General features: G+C 39.8%; 1 protein-coding gene across 2 annotated transcripts in view; it reads right to left on the reverse strand.

Moving 5' to 3' along the window:
- Positions 1 to 15,317, reverse strand: part of LOC124110745 (RNA cytidine acetyltransferase-like) — a 312,648-nt gene that overhangs the window by 109,416 nt on the left and 187,915 nt on the right. For both annotated transcript variants that reach the window (XM_048385668.1, XM_048385669.1), the window contains 2 exons: positions 9,935 to 10,071; positions 7,310 to 7,455 (listed from right to left, as the gene is read on the reverse strand). In XM_048385668.1, coding sequence (XP_048241625.1) covers positions 7,310 to 7,455; positions 9,935 to 10,071 — 283 coding nt within the window. The remainder of the gene's footprint in view (positions 1 to 7,309; positions 7,456 to 9,934; positions 10,072 to 15,317) is intronic.

The raw sequence follows: 15,317 nt of genomic DNA on the forward strand, positions 1-15,317 counted from the left end.
AAAAACATCGTCTAGGTATATAATTGACAGACTAGTTGCAGATTGGCAAAGTTGATAATCGGAGCCATGACTCTGGTGAATAGCCAAGGTGCTATTGATATCCCGAATGGAAGAACTTGAAATTTGTACCTTCTTTTGTTGACAAAATTATCTCCCTTTAAGGTTAACCAATGATACAAGACACAAGATAAATTGGGGAATGATAGGTGGCTTTATTTTATGTAGGCTATAACAGTAGCCAAGGCACTACATGTGCTTTCTCATGTCATTTGAAAAAAACTAGTTCACATGTTAATTGAAATAGGCGCAATCACTTTTGTGAAAGCACAACAATAGACACTAAGCATTTAAAGTCTCGTATAAACTCCAAACCCCAAACCCCAATTCAATCCTCATCATACAAACGAACAATGATAATGCGAAACATATCATGAACAAAATTTTAAGAATTGTCTATACCCAAGACACATTCAATATAATACATTTCTAACAAAGTTTGGCATAAGGGGATTCTCACTGCAAATTATACACATGTGACTAGAAAAGCTATTGGTACATGTACATGACTGAGCATCAGTCATGCCCAGCTAGGGATCGATTCGCCTTGCACAACTGACAACCTTCCCAAGCATTGGGTATAAACACAGGAGAATCGACTTCATGTACCTGACTTGTGTGTACCTGACTAAGCATCGGTCAGGCCCAAGCTGATGGGATCAATTGTCGAGAGTGTTACATCTATCATTCTACACTACAGATAGAACGCATTGGATGCTAAATACCATGGAGGTCAAGCCTGACCTGTGTTTTGACAACAGGCATCCAATGCATCCCATCCTAATGACTGCAGGGGTAAATACACCCAAAATCGAAGTAAAGAATTGACTGAGAATCCCCAAAGGCATTAAATATACAACTAGGACAAGTAGTTACCCCTAGTGAGCCTGTGCTATGGATGATTTGGGCATCCTCATATATCGAACATAACAATCTGATGACCACCTGCCTAGAGTCTTGATCAGATGGTCTGGAATATTAGCCGTAGAAGCGGAGGTAGCAGCACCAATACGAAATGAGTGACCGTTGTATTTCTCTTGGTCATATCCTGCCATAGGCAAGGTTTGTTTTAATTTTTTAATAAAGAAAGGCCTGGTAAGGGGAATATTCTGCTCATTAACAAACAAAGGATCATGCTGAGCAGCTCCCATGGCCCTCCTATGATGAATAAATTCCTGTAGACAACGGACCGGACAATAAGATGTTGGAACTGCATGGATGACCATCTTATACCCCTGCGAAAAGGGTCTGTCTTAGACGATTTAAGTGTCAAATCAAACAATGTACAATCTGGTCTAAACACGACAGAGCTGAGAGACAAATGAAATTTGTATCAAAATGGTCACAAGTAAATTCTCCTCCCCGGAGAAAGCCCCCAAAAGCGACTGAACACACAGTCCTCATCGAAGGTCCTCATCAAAGGTGAAAATAGACCTTTCTCTAGGGTGATCCAAATCTGCTCTAAAATGGCTACAGAAATTGGTAGTCGCACACTTCGATTAACACCATGTTCTTTCTTGATTGCCTTCATGATTGTTTCTACTCATAGCAGATTCCTAGAACACCATGGATTCGGCACATTATGCCTCAGATAAGTGAATCTCACTCCACACAGATAACTCTTGATGGTCGTATAACGTAAATGTAGTCGATGATGGCAGTGGGCTACAAACAATAACAATGAATCTTCCGACAATGGAGGTAACACGAAGGGCTGCCACACAAACCCGCACATAGCCATGAAGGTTAAAAAGGCTTGAACCCCTCCTCTGTATACAGCCCTCGTGGCTTTTGACACAGCTTGCGATCACAAATCATCTAAGTCTGGACTGGCGGTAAGATGAGCTGACACAGACGCACGCATGTTTCTGGTGCAGGTTCGGCATTTGGAGCTAGTTGTCGGAACTTGGTCATCTGGAAGCGAGATCATGAGGCATCACCAATATGGTTAACTCTGCCAGGTATATGTCGGGGACTGAATACAAAATAATATTTGGCACCAGTTAATACAAATTTCCTTAACAGACACATGATGAATGGAGATTTAGAACGACATTTGCAAAGATTGGTAACAGTAGCCATATTGTCACAATGAAACGTTCGAGTAAGGCAATGGACATGTCCTCTGTGGTAGCTTGCAGTAAGTCAACCGACCATGGAGCAGCAAACCATTTACCCTGGAAGTAAGCTCCAAAACCAACAGATGCAGCAGCATCTGTGTACAGGTCCAATTGAGGGGCTGCGATTAGGTCTTCCATGAAAAACGACCGGCAATTCCAATCGCGTAAGAATGTTCTCCACATATCAAAATCTAGACAACATTGTTTGTTCAAAGTGACCCGATGACGTAGATGTTTTACAGAGTGGGCCAGTTGTAGAAGAACTGATGAATGCCCTACCCACAGGAATGATCTGCATAGCAAAATTTAGAAGACCAATAATGCTGAGCAGTAGTTGCTTTGTGACTTTTTTTGCATCTTGAATAGTTGCCATGATGGAGACGATTCTTGCCACTTTCTCAGTGGGTAGACGAGCTTCCATTCTATCAGTGTCCAAAATAATCCCCAGATACTCCAAACATGTGACCAATCCGACCGTTTTATGGGGGGACAAGGGGATATTCAGTTCCGAGAATAAGCATTGTGCTAATGCCTGGTTCTAAGTCCTTATCCACAGTCAAAAAATCATCCAAAAGATGCAATATATTGTCAATGTCATACACATGATTTGCAATCCAACACACTGCTGTAGACAGGCCATCAAACAGCTTTGGACTGGACTGGCGTCCGAAGACCAAGCGAGTGTAATAATAAAGCTGATGATCCCATGATATGCCATGTAAGTTCCATAAAGAAGGGTGAATTGGAAGCATTTTGAATGCATCTGTTATGTCAACCTTACACAGGTAAGCATGTTGTCCCATGACTTTGATAAGTTGGATAGCGTCGTCCACTTTCACATAGGTGAGGTAGAATTGTTCTTTGTGAAATAATGAGTTCAAACTTGGGTTTTCCACATCATCATGTTGGGCCGAGAGGTCAACAATCAATCGCTTCTTTCTGGAATATTTCCCTTCCACGATGCCGATTGGATTTACCCTGTGGTGAGGGAATGGAGATTGCATAAATGGACCTATCAAATAACCTTTGTATAGTTCATCTTGTATGATGGTGGCTACTGTTTCAGGATTGTTTCAAGCAGATAATAGATTCTTGCAGACAGTAGTGTCAGTCGGTGGACATGTAATGCCCGTGTCAAAACCAAATTTAAAACCGTGCATGTCACTAGGTCTGAACTATGTGAAATCCAGGGGATTGATAAACGACTGGCGCAGAAGATCATAAACATTAGAAATTCGGAGGGAAATCTGATCCTGGATGATGTCTGCAGTTTAGAGGAATTTGATGAGTGACGAGGTCGTGAGCCAGTTAGATTTTGCCATAAACTCCGCCAATGCAACAGGCGAAGGAACCATACACAGAGGACAGAGGCTTCACATGTGCAACAGACGGAGACCAATCCAAATAACTGGGCGCAGGAGGGTGGAGATGACCAGACCCAAAGGGGAATGGCGCAGAACCAGTCATATCCGAGTGGGCGGGAAGTTATGGAGAGACTATTGGACCATCAGAAAAGCTTTGCTGAGGCCAGGACAGTAAATTATCAGAGGTGCTGGCAGCCCAGGCTGAATCCTCCTTGCAGATGAGTTGGGAACAGATGAACGAGATAGTTAAGGCCCAGAGTGAAGCTGGCTCGCGGATAGTTAGGCATTGGCTAAATTGGCTCCAACACTACAAGGCCCGGGCAAGAGTAACTCAATATCAATATCGATCTGTAGATCCTAGTTTAATGTTGATCCCTTGGAGAGGGGTATCGATGTCCATCGGTCGATTCCATATGGAAGTTTTGATCCCTTGACTGAACATGTCGATCTCTAAAGAGGGGTATCTATTTCAACCAGTAGATCCTAGTCGATGTTGATTGGTCAAGCCTTGTCGATGTCGATCCTGAAGAGAGGGGTATTGATTTCGGTCAGTTGATCATTGTCTATGTTGGTCACACATGAATCAGGTGGTGAATGAACCATTGTTTGTGGTGGGTGCCATGGTGATGACTGTGATGTTTGGGTGACATGTTTTTTCAAGCTGGACACTTGTTTGAGGTTGTTTCCACACCAGGATTGAAGAAGGATGAACTGCATAGTGTGAGGTAGGATAAGTTTAAAAATACAGGTCCTTCAATACAGCTGCAGAGGTGGTCAAATTGAAAATCAGATTAAACCTCTTCAACAAATTCATTATTGTAAGTAACAAGCATGTAAAGCTTCAGCTTCATTAGTTAGTATGGTCAAAGTGGAAAGGTCATCTTTGGTGGCAACAAGCATGTGACAACACTCCATTTTTGTACAAAGTGTAATCAAAATTGATCAACAGTTGGAATTTGATAATTTTCAGTATACAGTCTAGTCACGTTAATTCGACATCGATGGTTGCATATGATTATGTCGGATTAACGAGTATGTCTGATAATGAAATTTAGTAGTATCAACGTTTGTGATCGAAAAATCGGACAACTACACGATAGATAAGGATTCAAACACGTAATAAAAAATATAAAATAAATATTCATATTGTTATGTTACATTGTTGGTGGAATATGTTTTCTAATCATGCAACCTCTAAAGATTAACACAAAACAACTGTTACAGACTGTATGACCGATTCAAAATACTTTAAAAAGCATAGTCTTGAATGGAAGTCGCAACTTTGAAACTGGTACCCAAAGCTTAAGAAAGCTGCTTTCTAAGTGGCTAACGTCGGCTACCTGTTGGTCATTTCATTGGTAGGTCAAAGTTCGCAAAAGGTTGTTCTGACGTGACCTGTAATGGGATGTCCTCGTCGCGAGAACTTGTATCTGATTTTAATAAGATTGTGGTAATCTAAGCATGTGAATTATCCTGTTTTCTTTATTTAAAGCATTAACTGTTAAGCACATTTATCTCTGCAGCCGTTGTAATATGCAGCTACCAGCCGATTCGTCTTGCATCAAAACACGGGCTGTGTACTCGCGGGCAGATGACCACGGAGTACGCTGATCACTGTGTCGGATTAATGTGACTGATTAATGAGTGATTTCAGTAATTCGTTGCAAATTAGCTGTGTCGGAGTCAGAGTGCGAGACTGTCGGATTAACGGGTCTAAATAGCACTGATTTAATCAGTTCCCATTATTAGTGTCGGATAAAGCCGTTTGTGGGATTAATGAGACTTGACTGTATTGGATAATACATCTGTTACCTATGTTATTTCCCCAATGATTCGCCCAGGCATGAATGCCTTCTGATCTTCGATAATAACTATATCTTTAACAGATTTTATCTACGTGATATAGCTATTGAAGCAGTCTTATAGCAAACCGATAATAATAATATTAGATGCCATTCTTTTAGGAATTGTTTTGGTGTATTATCTTTAGGCACACAAGTAACTAGTCCTCTCTTTTGTGAGATGGATAATTCACCAGTTCTGTATGCAAAATTTAGATTTTACCTATATCATTCCAGAAGAATCTTAAGAATTCCGCAGTAAACCCATCTGGTCCTGGACTTTTCCCATTTTTCTAACATTTAACTGCTCCAAAGACCTTATCATAATTCAGTTCGCCTTCAATTTGGTGAAACAACTCACAAGATAGTTTTGGAGTTTACTTCCTTTAAAATATTCTTATGTTGGTCTATAATGTTCCATCCATATTGCCTTAGATCTAACCATTATTCCCAAAGATCTAATTATTGTTATTTCTTCTAAACTGAGAAAATCTATTTCACTAAGAATTGTCAGTTTGATATTGTCGACATCGGTTTCATCCAATTCCTCAGTTTTTTTGTGTAATTATGTTGTATGTCCATTTGCAACGTTTCACATTTTCTTTTCTGATACGATGAATATTGTGTAGTTTACCTCGGATCATTAGCATGATCATTTCCCATAGGAGCTGATTGTTTATTGAGCATTTGCCTTCTGTACATATATCCTGATTTATCTTAATCCAACTCAGTGTAAATTGAACCTATCCAGTGCTGCACTTTTGATAGTCTAAATGTTAACGATATTGATGAATGATCTGACTTAAAGTTTCTGTTTCCGTCTTAACAATAGATGGGATCATATTGTGAGATACTAAAGGGGTGGGTTGTCTCCATGTGTATCACTTAGCAAATGATTCAGTTCCCTACAAGCGTCTCCTAAGTCTATTTCAGCTTGAAGTTTCAATATCCTTCCTCGAGCTTTCGATTACATTTTTGTCATGTGTGTGATATTTCCAGACTCAGGAAGCTGAAATTTGCTGACATCAATGCTGAGAACACCTTGGTTGTTTTTGTTGACATTATAAAATTGACTACAAATATAGGTTAGCTACAATGATGTGGTGCTATTTTTAGAGATATATTGCTGGGAACAGGTTATCGCTATGAGGAGCTTTGTCGTCGAGCTGAACGATACAAGTGAGGTGCATTCAATAAGCCATTTATTTCCTAAGGAATGAAACACATGCTGTGCGTCCTTTCTAGCACATCCCCACATCCTGAGGAGGAGGCATGCCGAGGGACAAAGATGGCGGAACATTACATTTTGAACATTACATTTTTGACATGGAAGAACTTGTTAGACATACATGCACTCAATGGGGAAGTTTAATACCACCACTTTAGTGATTACATTAATAAGAAGACTTGTCACTTGTTAAAACCAGTAAAATCCAATTATTTTAGCTGCATTTAGAAACCACTCAAAACATGGGGTATTTTTCTTTCATGTGTCTCTGTGAACAAAGATACATGCATATTAAAAATTGGTATGAAGTTGCAGTTTTGTCCCGATAACATTTGTATGATTTCTTTTTGTAAACATTTGGCATATATTATTACGCGATATAAACCTTCATTTGTTGAAACTCAAAGAAAATGTAAATTCATAGATTTTCATAGGTGTTTGTCCTTTCTTAAATTAATCTAAAACATTTGCAATTTGTTTTGTTTTTTTACTGCAGTCTACAATATTCCAGCAATATCAAAACAATCGATTTTGGCCTGAGAACTTAACCAGTGGTTGATATTGACAACATCCCATGCCGTCGGGGCCTTCGTGTTATTCCGGGACAAGCAGGTTATGGAAAGGGGCCAGTGGTGTGTCATATGGTTTCCTTATGTTCTCATTACGCTGAAGCGGATATTTGAGTATGATTCAACCCACCTGAGGCTGACTGTCCCAATCCTGGTTTTGCAGCTGCCACCATCTTCTGTACATCTGTTGAATTGCCACTGTTTCCAAATGTTGTTACTTGTTGGCGCAGCTGTTCTACCAGTTTCAAGGACAGAGACCGACCAGTGCCCTCATACCTGAAAAACATATTCATCTTCTTATACTTACTTGTCTTGATGGCCTGCCTGCCATCCATCATCTAACAGCCACTGGAGGCTACTCAACTACTCACTGGAGGCCACTCACCTACTCACTGGAGGCCATCAAGACAAGTAACAGCCACTGGAGGCTACTCATACACTCACTGGAGGCCACTCACCTACTCACTGGAGGCTACTCACCTACTCACTAGAGGCCATCAAGACAAGTAACAGCCACTGGAGGCTACTCACCTACTCACTGGAGGCCATCAAGACAAGTTACAGCCACTGGAGGCTACTCACCTACTCACTGGAGGCCATCAAGACAAGTAACAGCCACTGGAGGCTACTCACCTACTCACTGGAGGCCATCAAGACAAGTTACAGCCACTGGAGGCTACTCACCTACTCACTGGAGGCCATCAAGACAAGTAACAGCCACTGGAGGCTACTCACCTACTCACTGGAGGCCACTCACCTACTCACTGGAGGCCATCAAGACAAGTAACAGCCACTGGAGGCTACTCACCTACTCACTGGAGGCCATCAAGACAAGTAACAGCCACTGGAGGCTACTCACCTACTCACTGGAGGCTACTCACCTACTCACTGGAGGCCATCAAGACAAGTAACAGCCACTGGAGGCTACTCACCTACTCACTGGAGGCCATCAAGACAAGTTACAGCCACTGGAGGCTACTCACCTACTCACTGGAGGCCATCAAGACAAGTAACAGCCACTGGAGGCTACTCACCTACTCACTGGAGGCCATCAAGACAAGTAACAGCCACTGGAGGCTACTCACCTACTCACTGGAGGCCATCAAGACAAGTTACAGCCACTGGAGGCCACTCACCTACTCACTGGAGGCTACTCACCTACTCACTGGAGGCCATCAAGACAAGTAACAGCCACTGGAGGCTACTCACCTACTCACTGGAGGCTACTCACCTACTCACTGGAGGCCATCAAGACAAGTAACAGCCACTGGAGGCTACTCACCTACTCACTGGAGGCCACTCACCTACTCACTGGAGGCTACTCACCTACTCACTGGAGGCCATCAAGACAAGTAACAGCCACTGGAGGCTACTCACCTACTCACTGGAGGCTACTCACCTACTCACTGGAGGCCATCAAGACAAGTAACAGCCACTGGAGGCTACTCACCTACTCACTGGAGGCCACTCACCTACTCACTGGAGGCTACTCACCTACTCACTGGAGGCCATCAAGACAAGTAACAGCCACTGGAGGCTACTCATACACTCACTGGAGGCCACTCACCTACTCACTGGAGGCTACTCACCTACTCACTGGAGGTGAGGTGAGGTGAAATTGGGTTTAACGTCGCGTCCAAGATTATTGCACTTATATAGCGACGTGCATGCACGTGTATGTGTGTGTGTGGCTGCTTGTACTAGTCCGGACTGATGCCGATTTATAGTGCTAGCACACTGAGATACCATGACGCAGTTTAACATGAATACCCCACTCAGACACAGTATACTGACTCCGAGCCGACCAGTCCTTGTTTTAGCCCCTTAATGCCGAGCGCCAGACAGGGTAACAACAAGTACAATCTTTTAACGTCTTTTTGTATGACGCGGCCCGGGATCGAACCCTGGACCTTCCGCTCTCCGGGCGGACGCTCTACCACAAGACCACGGAGGCGGTCCTACTCACTGGAGGCCATCAAGACAAGTAACAGCCACTGGAGGCTACTCACCTACTCACTGGAGGCCACTCACCTACTCACTGGAGGCTACTCACCTACTCACTGGAGGCCATCAAGACAAGTAACAGCCACTGGAGGCTACTCACCTACTCACTGGAGGCCACTCACCTACTCACTGGAGGCCATCAAGACAAGTAACAGCCACTGGAGGCTACTCACCTACTCACTGGAGGCTACTCACCTACTCACTGGAGGCTACTCACCTACTCACTGGAGGCCATCAAGACAAGTAACAGCCACTGGAGGCTACTCACCTACTCACTGGAGGCTACTCACCTACTCACTGGAGGCCATCAAGACAAGTAACAGCCACTGGAGGCTACTCACCTACTCACTGGAGGCTACTCACCTACTCACTGGAGGCCATCAAGACAAGTAACAGCCACTGGAGGCTACTCACCTACTCACTGGAGGCCATCAAGACAAGTAACAGCCACTGGAGGCTACTCACCTACTCACTGGAGGCCATCAAGACAAGTAACAGCCACTGGAGGCTACACACCTACTCACTGGAGGCCATCAAGACAAGTTACAGCCACCTGAGGATATATACACTTGGTCGTATGAAGTACGATAACTGAACCCCTTCCCTCATTTGACATATTTCTGCAAAAGTATAATTCAGTATGGTACATGAATTATGCTTCGGAAACGAAACAAGATGGATGGATTGAGACAAGTTCTATATCCACCGTAAAAGTTCATTTGGGCAGGTGACAACTGCTGGGGGCACTTACCCATTGACCGTGGAGGCCATAAAGACAAGATAAGGTCCCAGAAGAGCTTTGACTAGAGGTAATGGTATGGCTGCTGCCTCGTCAATGCACACCAGCTCTGCCTGTCCCAACTTCAAACTGTCTGATGGGTGGATGTACTGCAAACACACCGCAAGGTATGACAAATAAAGTGCAGGGTCCAACAATACAATAAAATTCATGGATCCTGTTAACAGGTCTCAACTGTTCTTACACACTTGTGGGTGAGAAACCCATTTGAGGTAACTGGTATCAAATCCCAGGTCCGTGACTCCATGATGATGACTTAGGGTCAAAATTATTATGGACTACTTTCCTGATTGTAATATATTGATAAGTTACCCATGCTTCTGTCGAATTTACCTATGTTTGTGTTGAAACTTTGTGTCTTTAGAGTCTTAATAAATGTTTTTGGTCTTGTCTTGTATGCATATCATAATCATTATCGCCTTAATAATCCACAGATACAGCTGAAACTTTTATTGTGGAGGGTAACACCAGAGGCCCTTGTGTCATTCCTGAAATATTTCAAGATCAATTTATGTCACGGGTGTCAGAAATGCGCTATCCTACTATATCTTTATACAAGGCCTTGTATAGCTATTTCTAAAGTAAAATTTCAATCATGCATAAAAACTTCATATCAACCTTGTCTAGGGTGATTATTCTATCAATTCAAATACATGACGCATCCCAATTCTTTATTGCTATGAAATAATAGTGACCAAAGGCTGTCAACTCACCACTTTGGAGCCAACTAGGACACAAAAGGCTATTATCAGACCAGCACTAAATTGACCAATCGCAAAGCTACTTTCTGACATAAATTGATCTAGGAATATTGAAGCAATGACAAGGGCCTGTCGGTCAGAGTAGGTATGGGTAGTGAGCAGTAGGACGGATGACGTCCCAAATGCGCCACTGTGATCATGAGAAAAGACAAAAGATGTATCAATACGATGCTAAATGGTGCGAGTTTAGGGTGTGTAAGAAATAGAACACAGCACTCGAGGCTGTCAGATACCATTTATCTTTCGCTTTCACTCATTTGATACCTTTAACCTTTAGCCTGCTGAATTATTTTCACACTTCTTACCCCTGCCTGCTGGATTAATTTTAGCATAAGGCGCTCTAAAGAGGGTGGGTGATTTCAAACAGTCGGTGCCTCATTAAACAATGGCCAATTGAAGAAATATTTTGCACATTTATTCCTGATAGAAAACTACACAATTCTATATAAAAATATCCTGGTGTTTTCAATTATACCAAAGTTTAAACCAAAACGAACACAAAATTTGTAAATTTTCTTGAACTTACCTGAATTGCGTTATTGAAGGTGGTTTGCATTTCATGCTAGGAACCTTTTAATATCGTAACATTTTTGCAAATTGATTTCAATAATCATATCTCCGATATCTTAATTTTAATTGAGTAAAAATTCGGGTTTTATAATCGGCACATATCAGCGCGATGGTAAATTATGAACCATTTCAGTGAATTTATTATCTAAACGTTAAACAGAAAAATAACTTAATTTTCGAGGTCATCATGTCGGTTGCAGAAATACGAATATTCGGGTAAATCTGACGTGTCATGTTATAAAATTTGCAGGAAACAATTAATGACTTATAAATATTCACTAATCCTAATTTCAAGCGTTTTGGTTGAATATTTACGATATACAAAAATAAACAACCCGTGTCATGATGCTAGCAGACGTCCTAAAATCAAACATGGCGCGCTTCGCCCGACCTCCGCATAACTTATTGCTATTTTAATATCAACAAAGTTTACATTGCCTTTATAAATATAACTTAACGAAAGTTGACGATCTTCTCAATCGAAGAATGTTTTATTCGTCATATTCCAATAAATATGACGAGAGAAAAATGAAAATAAAGATCGTGAATTCTGACAGCACTATTTCAATAAGTGCAAAGGTCACCGGATGTGATGTCACAGACAGGGGTAGTCTGCTGATAAGCTTTCGAAACAAAACAATTACAGTAAATTTTGAAATAGTTCGCCTATCACATACAGCAAAAATATAAGTCGATACACAGTATCAGTAATCACCACTAACATGAAATAAAAATGTGACTTTGACGATATAATTCGCGTATTAGTTAATCCGTTTGACCTTGCATGCTCCCGTGACCCGGAAACGGTAGACGATAAATCAACATGCCACATGCAAGTTTCTCGGTATCTTTTATTTGAACTTCTGTTGATATTTAAAAAATCACCATTCAATGTTGTGAATATAAATGGGACATGATTCATATTTCTGCGATGTACATGCTGATAAGTTTCACTACAACAAGTGTATCCCACGCAATACGTCTATGGATATCGTCGATCAGCAAGATCACCCTCAACAACAGGTGCGCGAAAATGGGCTTGACAAAACTTGTTTCAAAATTACATCCCCGCGTTGCCGAATATGATAGGGTATATATAAGCAATAAAATGCTACGTACATATTTTCGGTGTTAGTTCCACATTACATTTAGGATAGTTTTCCTTTCGGGAATACATTCATAGATTCTAGCATGATTTTAGAACAGTTTCACGAAGGATTTCTAAATTTATTCCAAAAATATGAAGACCACCATGATTGCGCATTGATGATAGATTTGTAATTGTTTAATTATTTACAGCTGTTTACAGGTTTTAAAATTTTAAGTTATATTTAATAGTTATTTTTCCCACAATGATGGTGTGTGGGGACAGTAAATATTAGTCTTTGCATCAGCACAGTGTAACTGATCAAACTTCAATTATTATCTTTAGTTTAAACATATTTATACAACAATTATTATCTTGCACTCTGAAAATCAACTATGTGAATAAGTAACTCTCTGATGTCATCATTTTAATTTTAGTATTCCATGAATAATGAATAAATCAGATCCTTAACATATACATACTAAACTCATATGGACATTAATCTTGTGCATTATGTGGTTTGTTTCCAAATAAAACAATTCTGAAATATAATTTAATAGGAATTAATTTAATTTAATTACAGTAAAAGTACTTGTAATAGTACATGACATTTTTGTTTGTTTAATCACAAGAACCATGGTGGCACATGAGCTGGTAAGTTTGCCATAGGTTTCTTAGAAAATGCTATCTCAGTCTTCTGGTTGGAATGAAAAGAAACATGCCTGTGTACATGTTTACCCTTGCCAGATGTATTTTTTCCAGTCAGCCAATCCATTACTTTTGTTCACCTTATGTGGTCTATTTTATACATACAGGTACTGCTTCCAACCTGTTTTTTCTTTGTATGCAATCACAGTATCACAACTTCCTCAGCTGGTGTGTATAAAAGTTCCCCTGTCATCATGAAAAAAGAATTATAAAGGAAAGTCATATTTTCATTCAAAAAAATATCTGTCTTTCCTTGAATACTCTTTGTCTAAGTGCCAGAAATGTCAGTGTCATAAAAAAAATTAAAAAAGATTTTCATAAGGACTTTTCTTAGATAGACCTAGATCTAAGTCAAACCATGTGACTAGTTAGGTAGAATTATAACCTTATAAGCCCTCATTTCTGAGGTGTCCATATTTTTCACCTTTTTAGGACTAAATGTGATCCGTGTAGATCTGCCTGTTTTGTTATGTAAAACAAATTCTTGTCTTAAAAAAATGAGAAAAGGAATCATTCATACGAATTTTTTTTATCCCATTGATTCACGAAAATCAATTGAAATGTACAGTGGTGACTTTTGTACCCAAAATTTCTAGTAATTTGTTACCCAAATGGGTATGTGATTTTGTAGATCTACCTAGAATTATTTCAAAGATATACATTAATTTGGTGTCTTAAACTTAACATAATATCACTTTCCTATCAAAACAATTCATTCTTACTTTAACCAAAATAACTGGCCTCTCCTTCTGTGACAAGACGTCAATTTTCTCTCAAAACTAAACAATCAATTTCAAGGATCACAGTCATAATCATATTTGGAACTTGATGAAATATTTTATTATGTGTTCTGTTCATCTACATGAAAACATAAATATAATTATAGATTATTGTCTTATTTTCTTAGGTACAAATGCACAAAGTATTTTGGGTACAATTTAATTTGTTTTGGGTACAAAATCACATATATATATATAAATAGGAGCCTAGAATCTATATCTATTTACACCTCGTTGTGTACCAAAATGTTATCGGTTCAGAGGACGGGAGGTTCTCAGAAAGTTTTCAACAACATCTTTAATATTTAAATTGTTCTTTTTGTAATGTTAGACCAATAACAATATTATGTTATTATTATGGCATATCAATACGTTGTATCGCTCTCCGTTGCGTTCGTTTTTAGAAAATATTTTAAAATTAAAATCATCGAGCGTGAAATCCATTACGGTTTCGGATTTAGACTTACACATTTGATGGCGACAATCACGAAGAAATATGAAACAAATAGGAGTGAAGATTGCTCTCCATATCAATAAATAGTAAATTATGTATTTTCTTTTGAATTTGAATCTATTTCGGAATTTCTTTATGATAGCTTACCAACTTTTGCATATTTTGCTTCCATGTGTCACATGCGGTACGTGCTTCCGGTTTCAGAAATGATAGCTAAAATTGCAAGTATTTTGATTATTTCTCGTAAAATGCATTATTTTGCTATTGAATGGTTTACCTAGAATGTATATCAGTTCAGATTTTGCGTTTCATTCAATATTTGTCATTTTTCGCAGTGTGTTGACTTTGTTCAACTCAACAAATCGCGAGTTAGGCCACGCCCAAACGTATCACTGACGTTTGTCGGCTTGTCAATGTGTCGGAAAGTTTATCAAACGAAATCATTTGCAAACTCTTTAAAAATGAAATTCTTTTTACAAAGATTTATACATACGTGTCAATAATTCTAGAAAATTAAGTTAGATGTAACAAAATGATTGTAATAGTCTAACGGGATAACTATGCATGTGGAGTTGTTTGTTTACCGCCGTTGCCATGATCGTACAAGTTCCATCCAATCGATGATGTTACGATTCAGATTGTTTTTGTTTACAATTAGTTACACCGAAAGTTGCTAATTTTTAGAAATAAAGGAACATGGGTGTTTTCCTTTCGTCAGCAAACAAAAAATTATGATCGAATAGGAAAAATGATGAAATTATAAAGAAAATATCGGACTGCATGCCGCTCAACGTGAAGTGCCAAAAGTCAACAATGGCCGTTTCTGGTAGTTGTGTGCCGAGAAGTTTGGCCGAAACATTTTAAACTCGCGATATTTTCTTTTTGAGGTAAATAAATGACTGAACATTTGATATTGAGCAAGCTGAGCATTTATGCATGTCATACGTAATTTAAATGTTACGCAAAGCCTTCTCGG

The sequence above is a fragment of the Haliotis rufescens genome, unplaced genomic scaffold (genome assembly GCF_023055435.1).
Source record: "Haliotis rufescens isolate VD_foot unplaced genomic scaffold, xgHalRufe1.0.p SCAF_6, whole genome shotgun sequence".
Taxonomy (NCBI): Eukaryota; Metazoa; Mollusca; class Gastropoda; order Lepetellida; family Haliotidae; genus Haliotis; species Haliotis rufescens.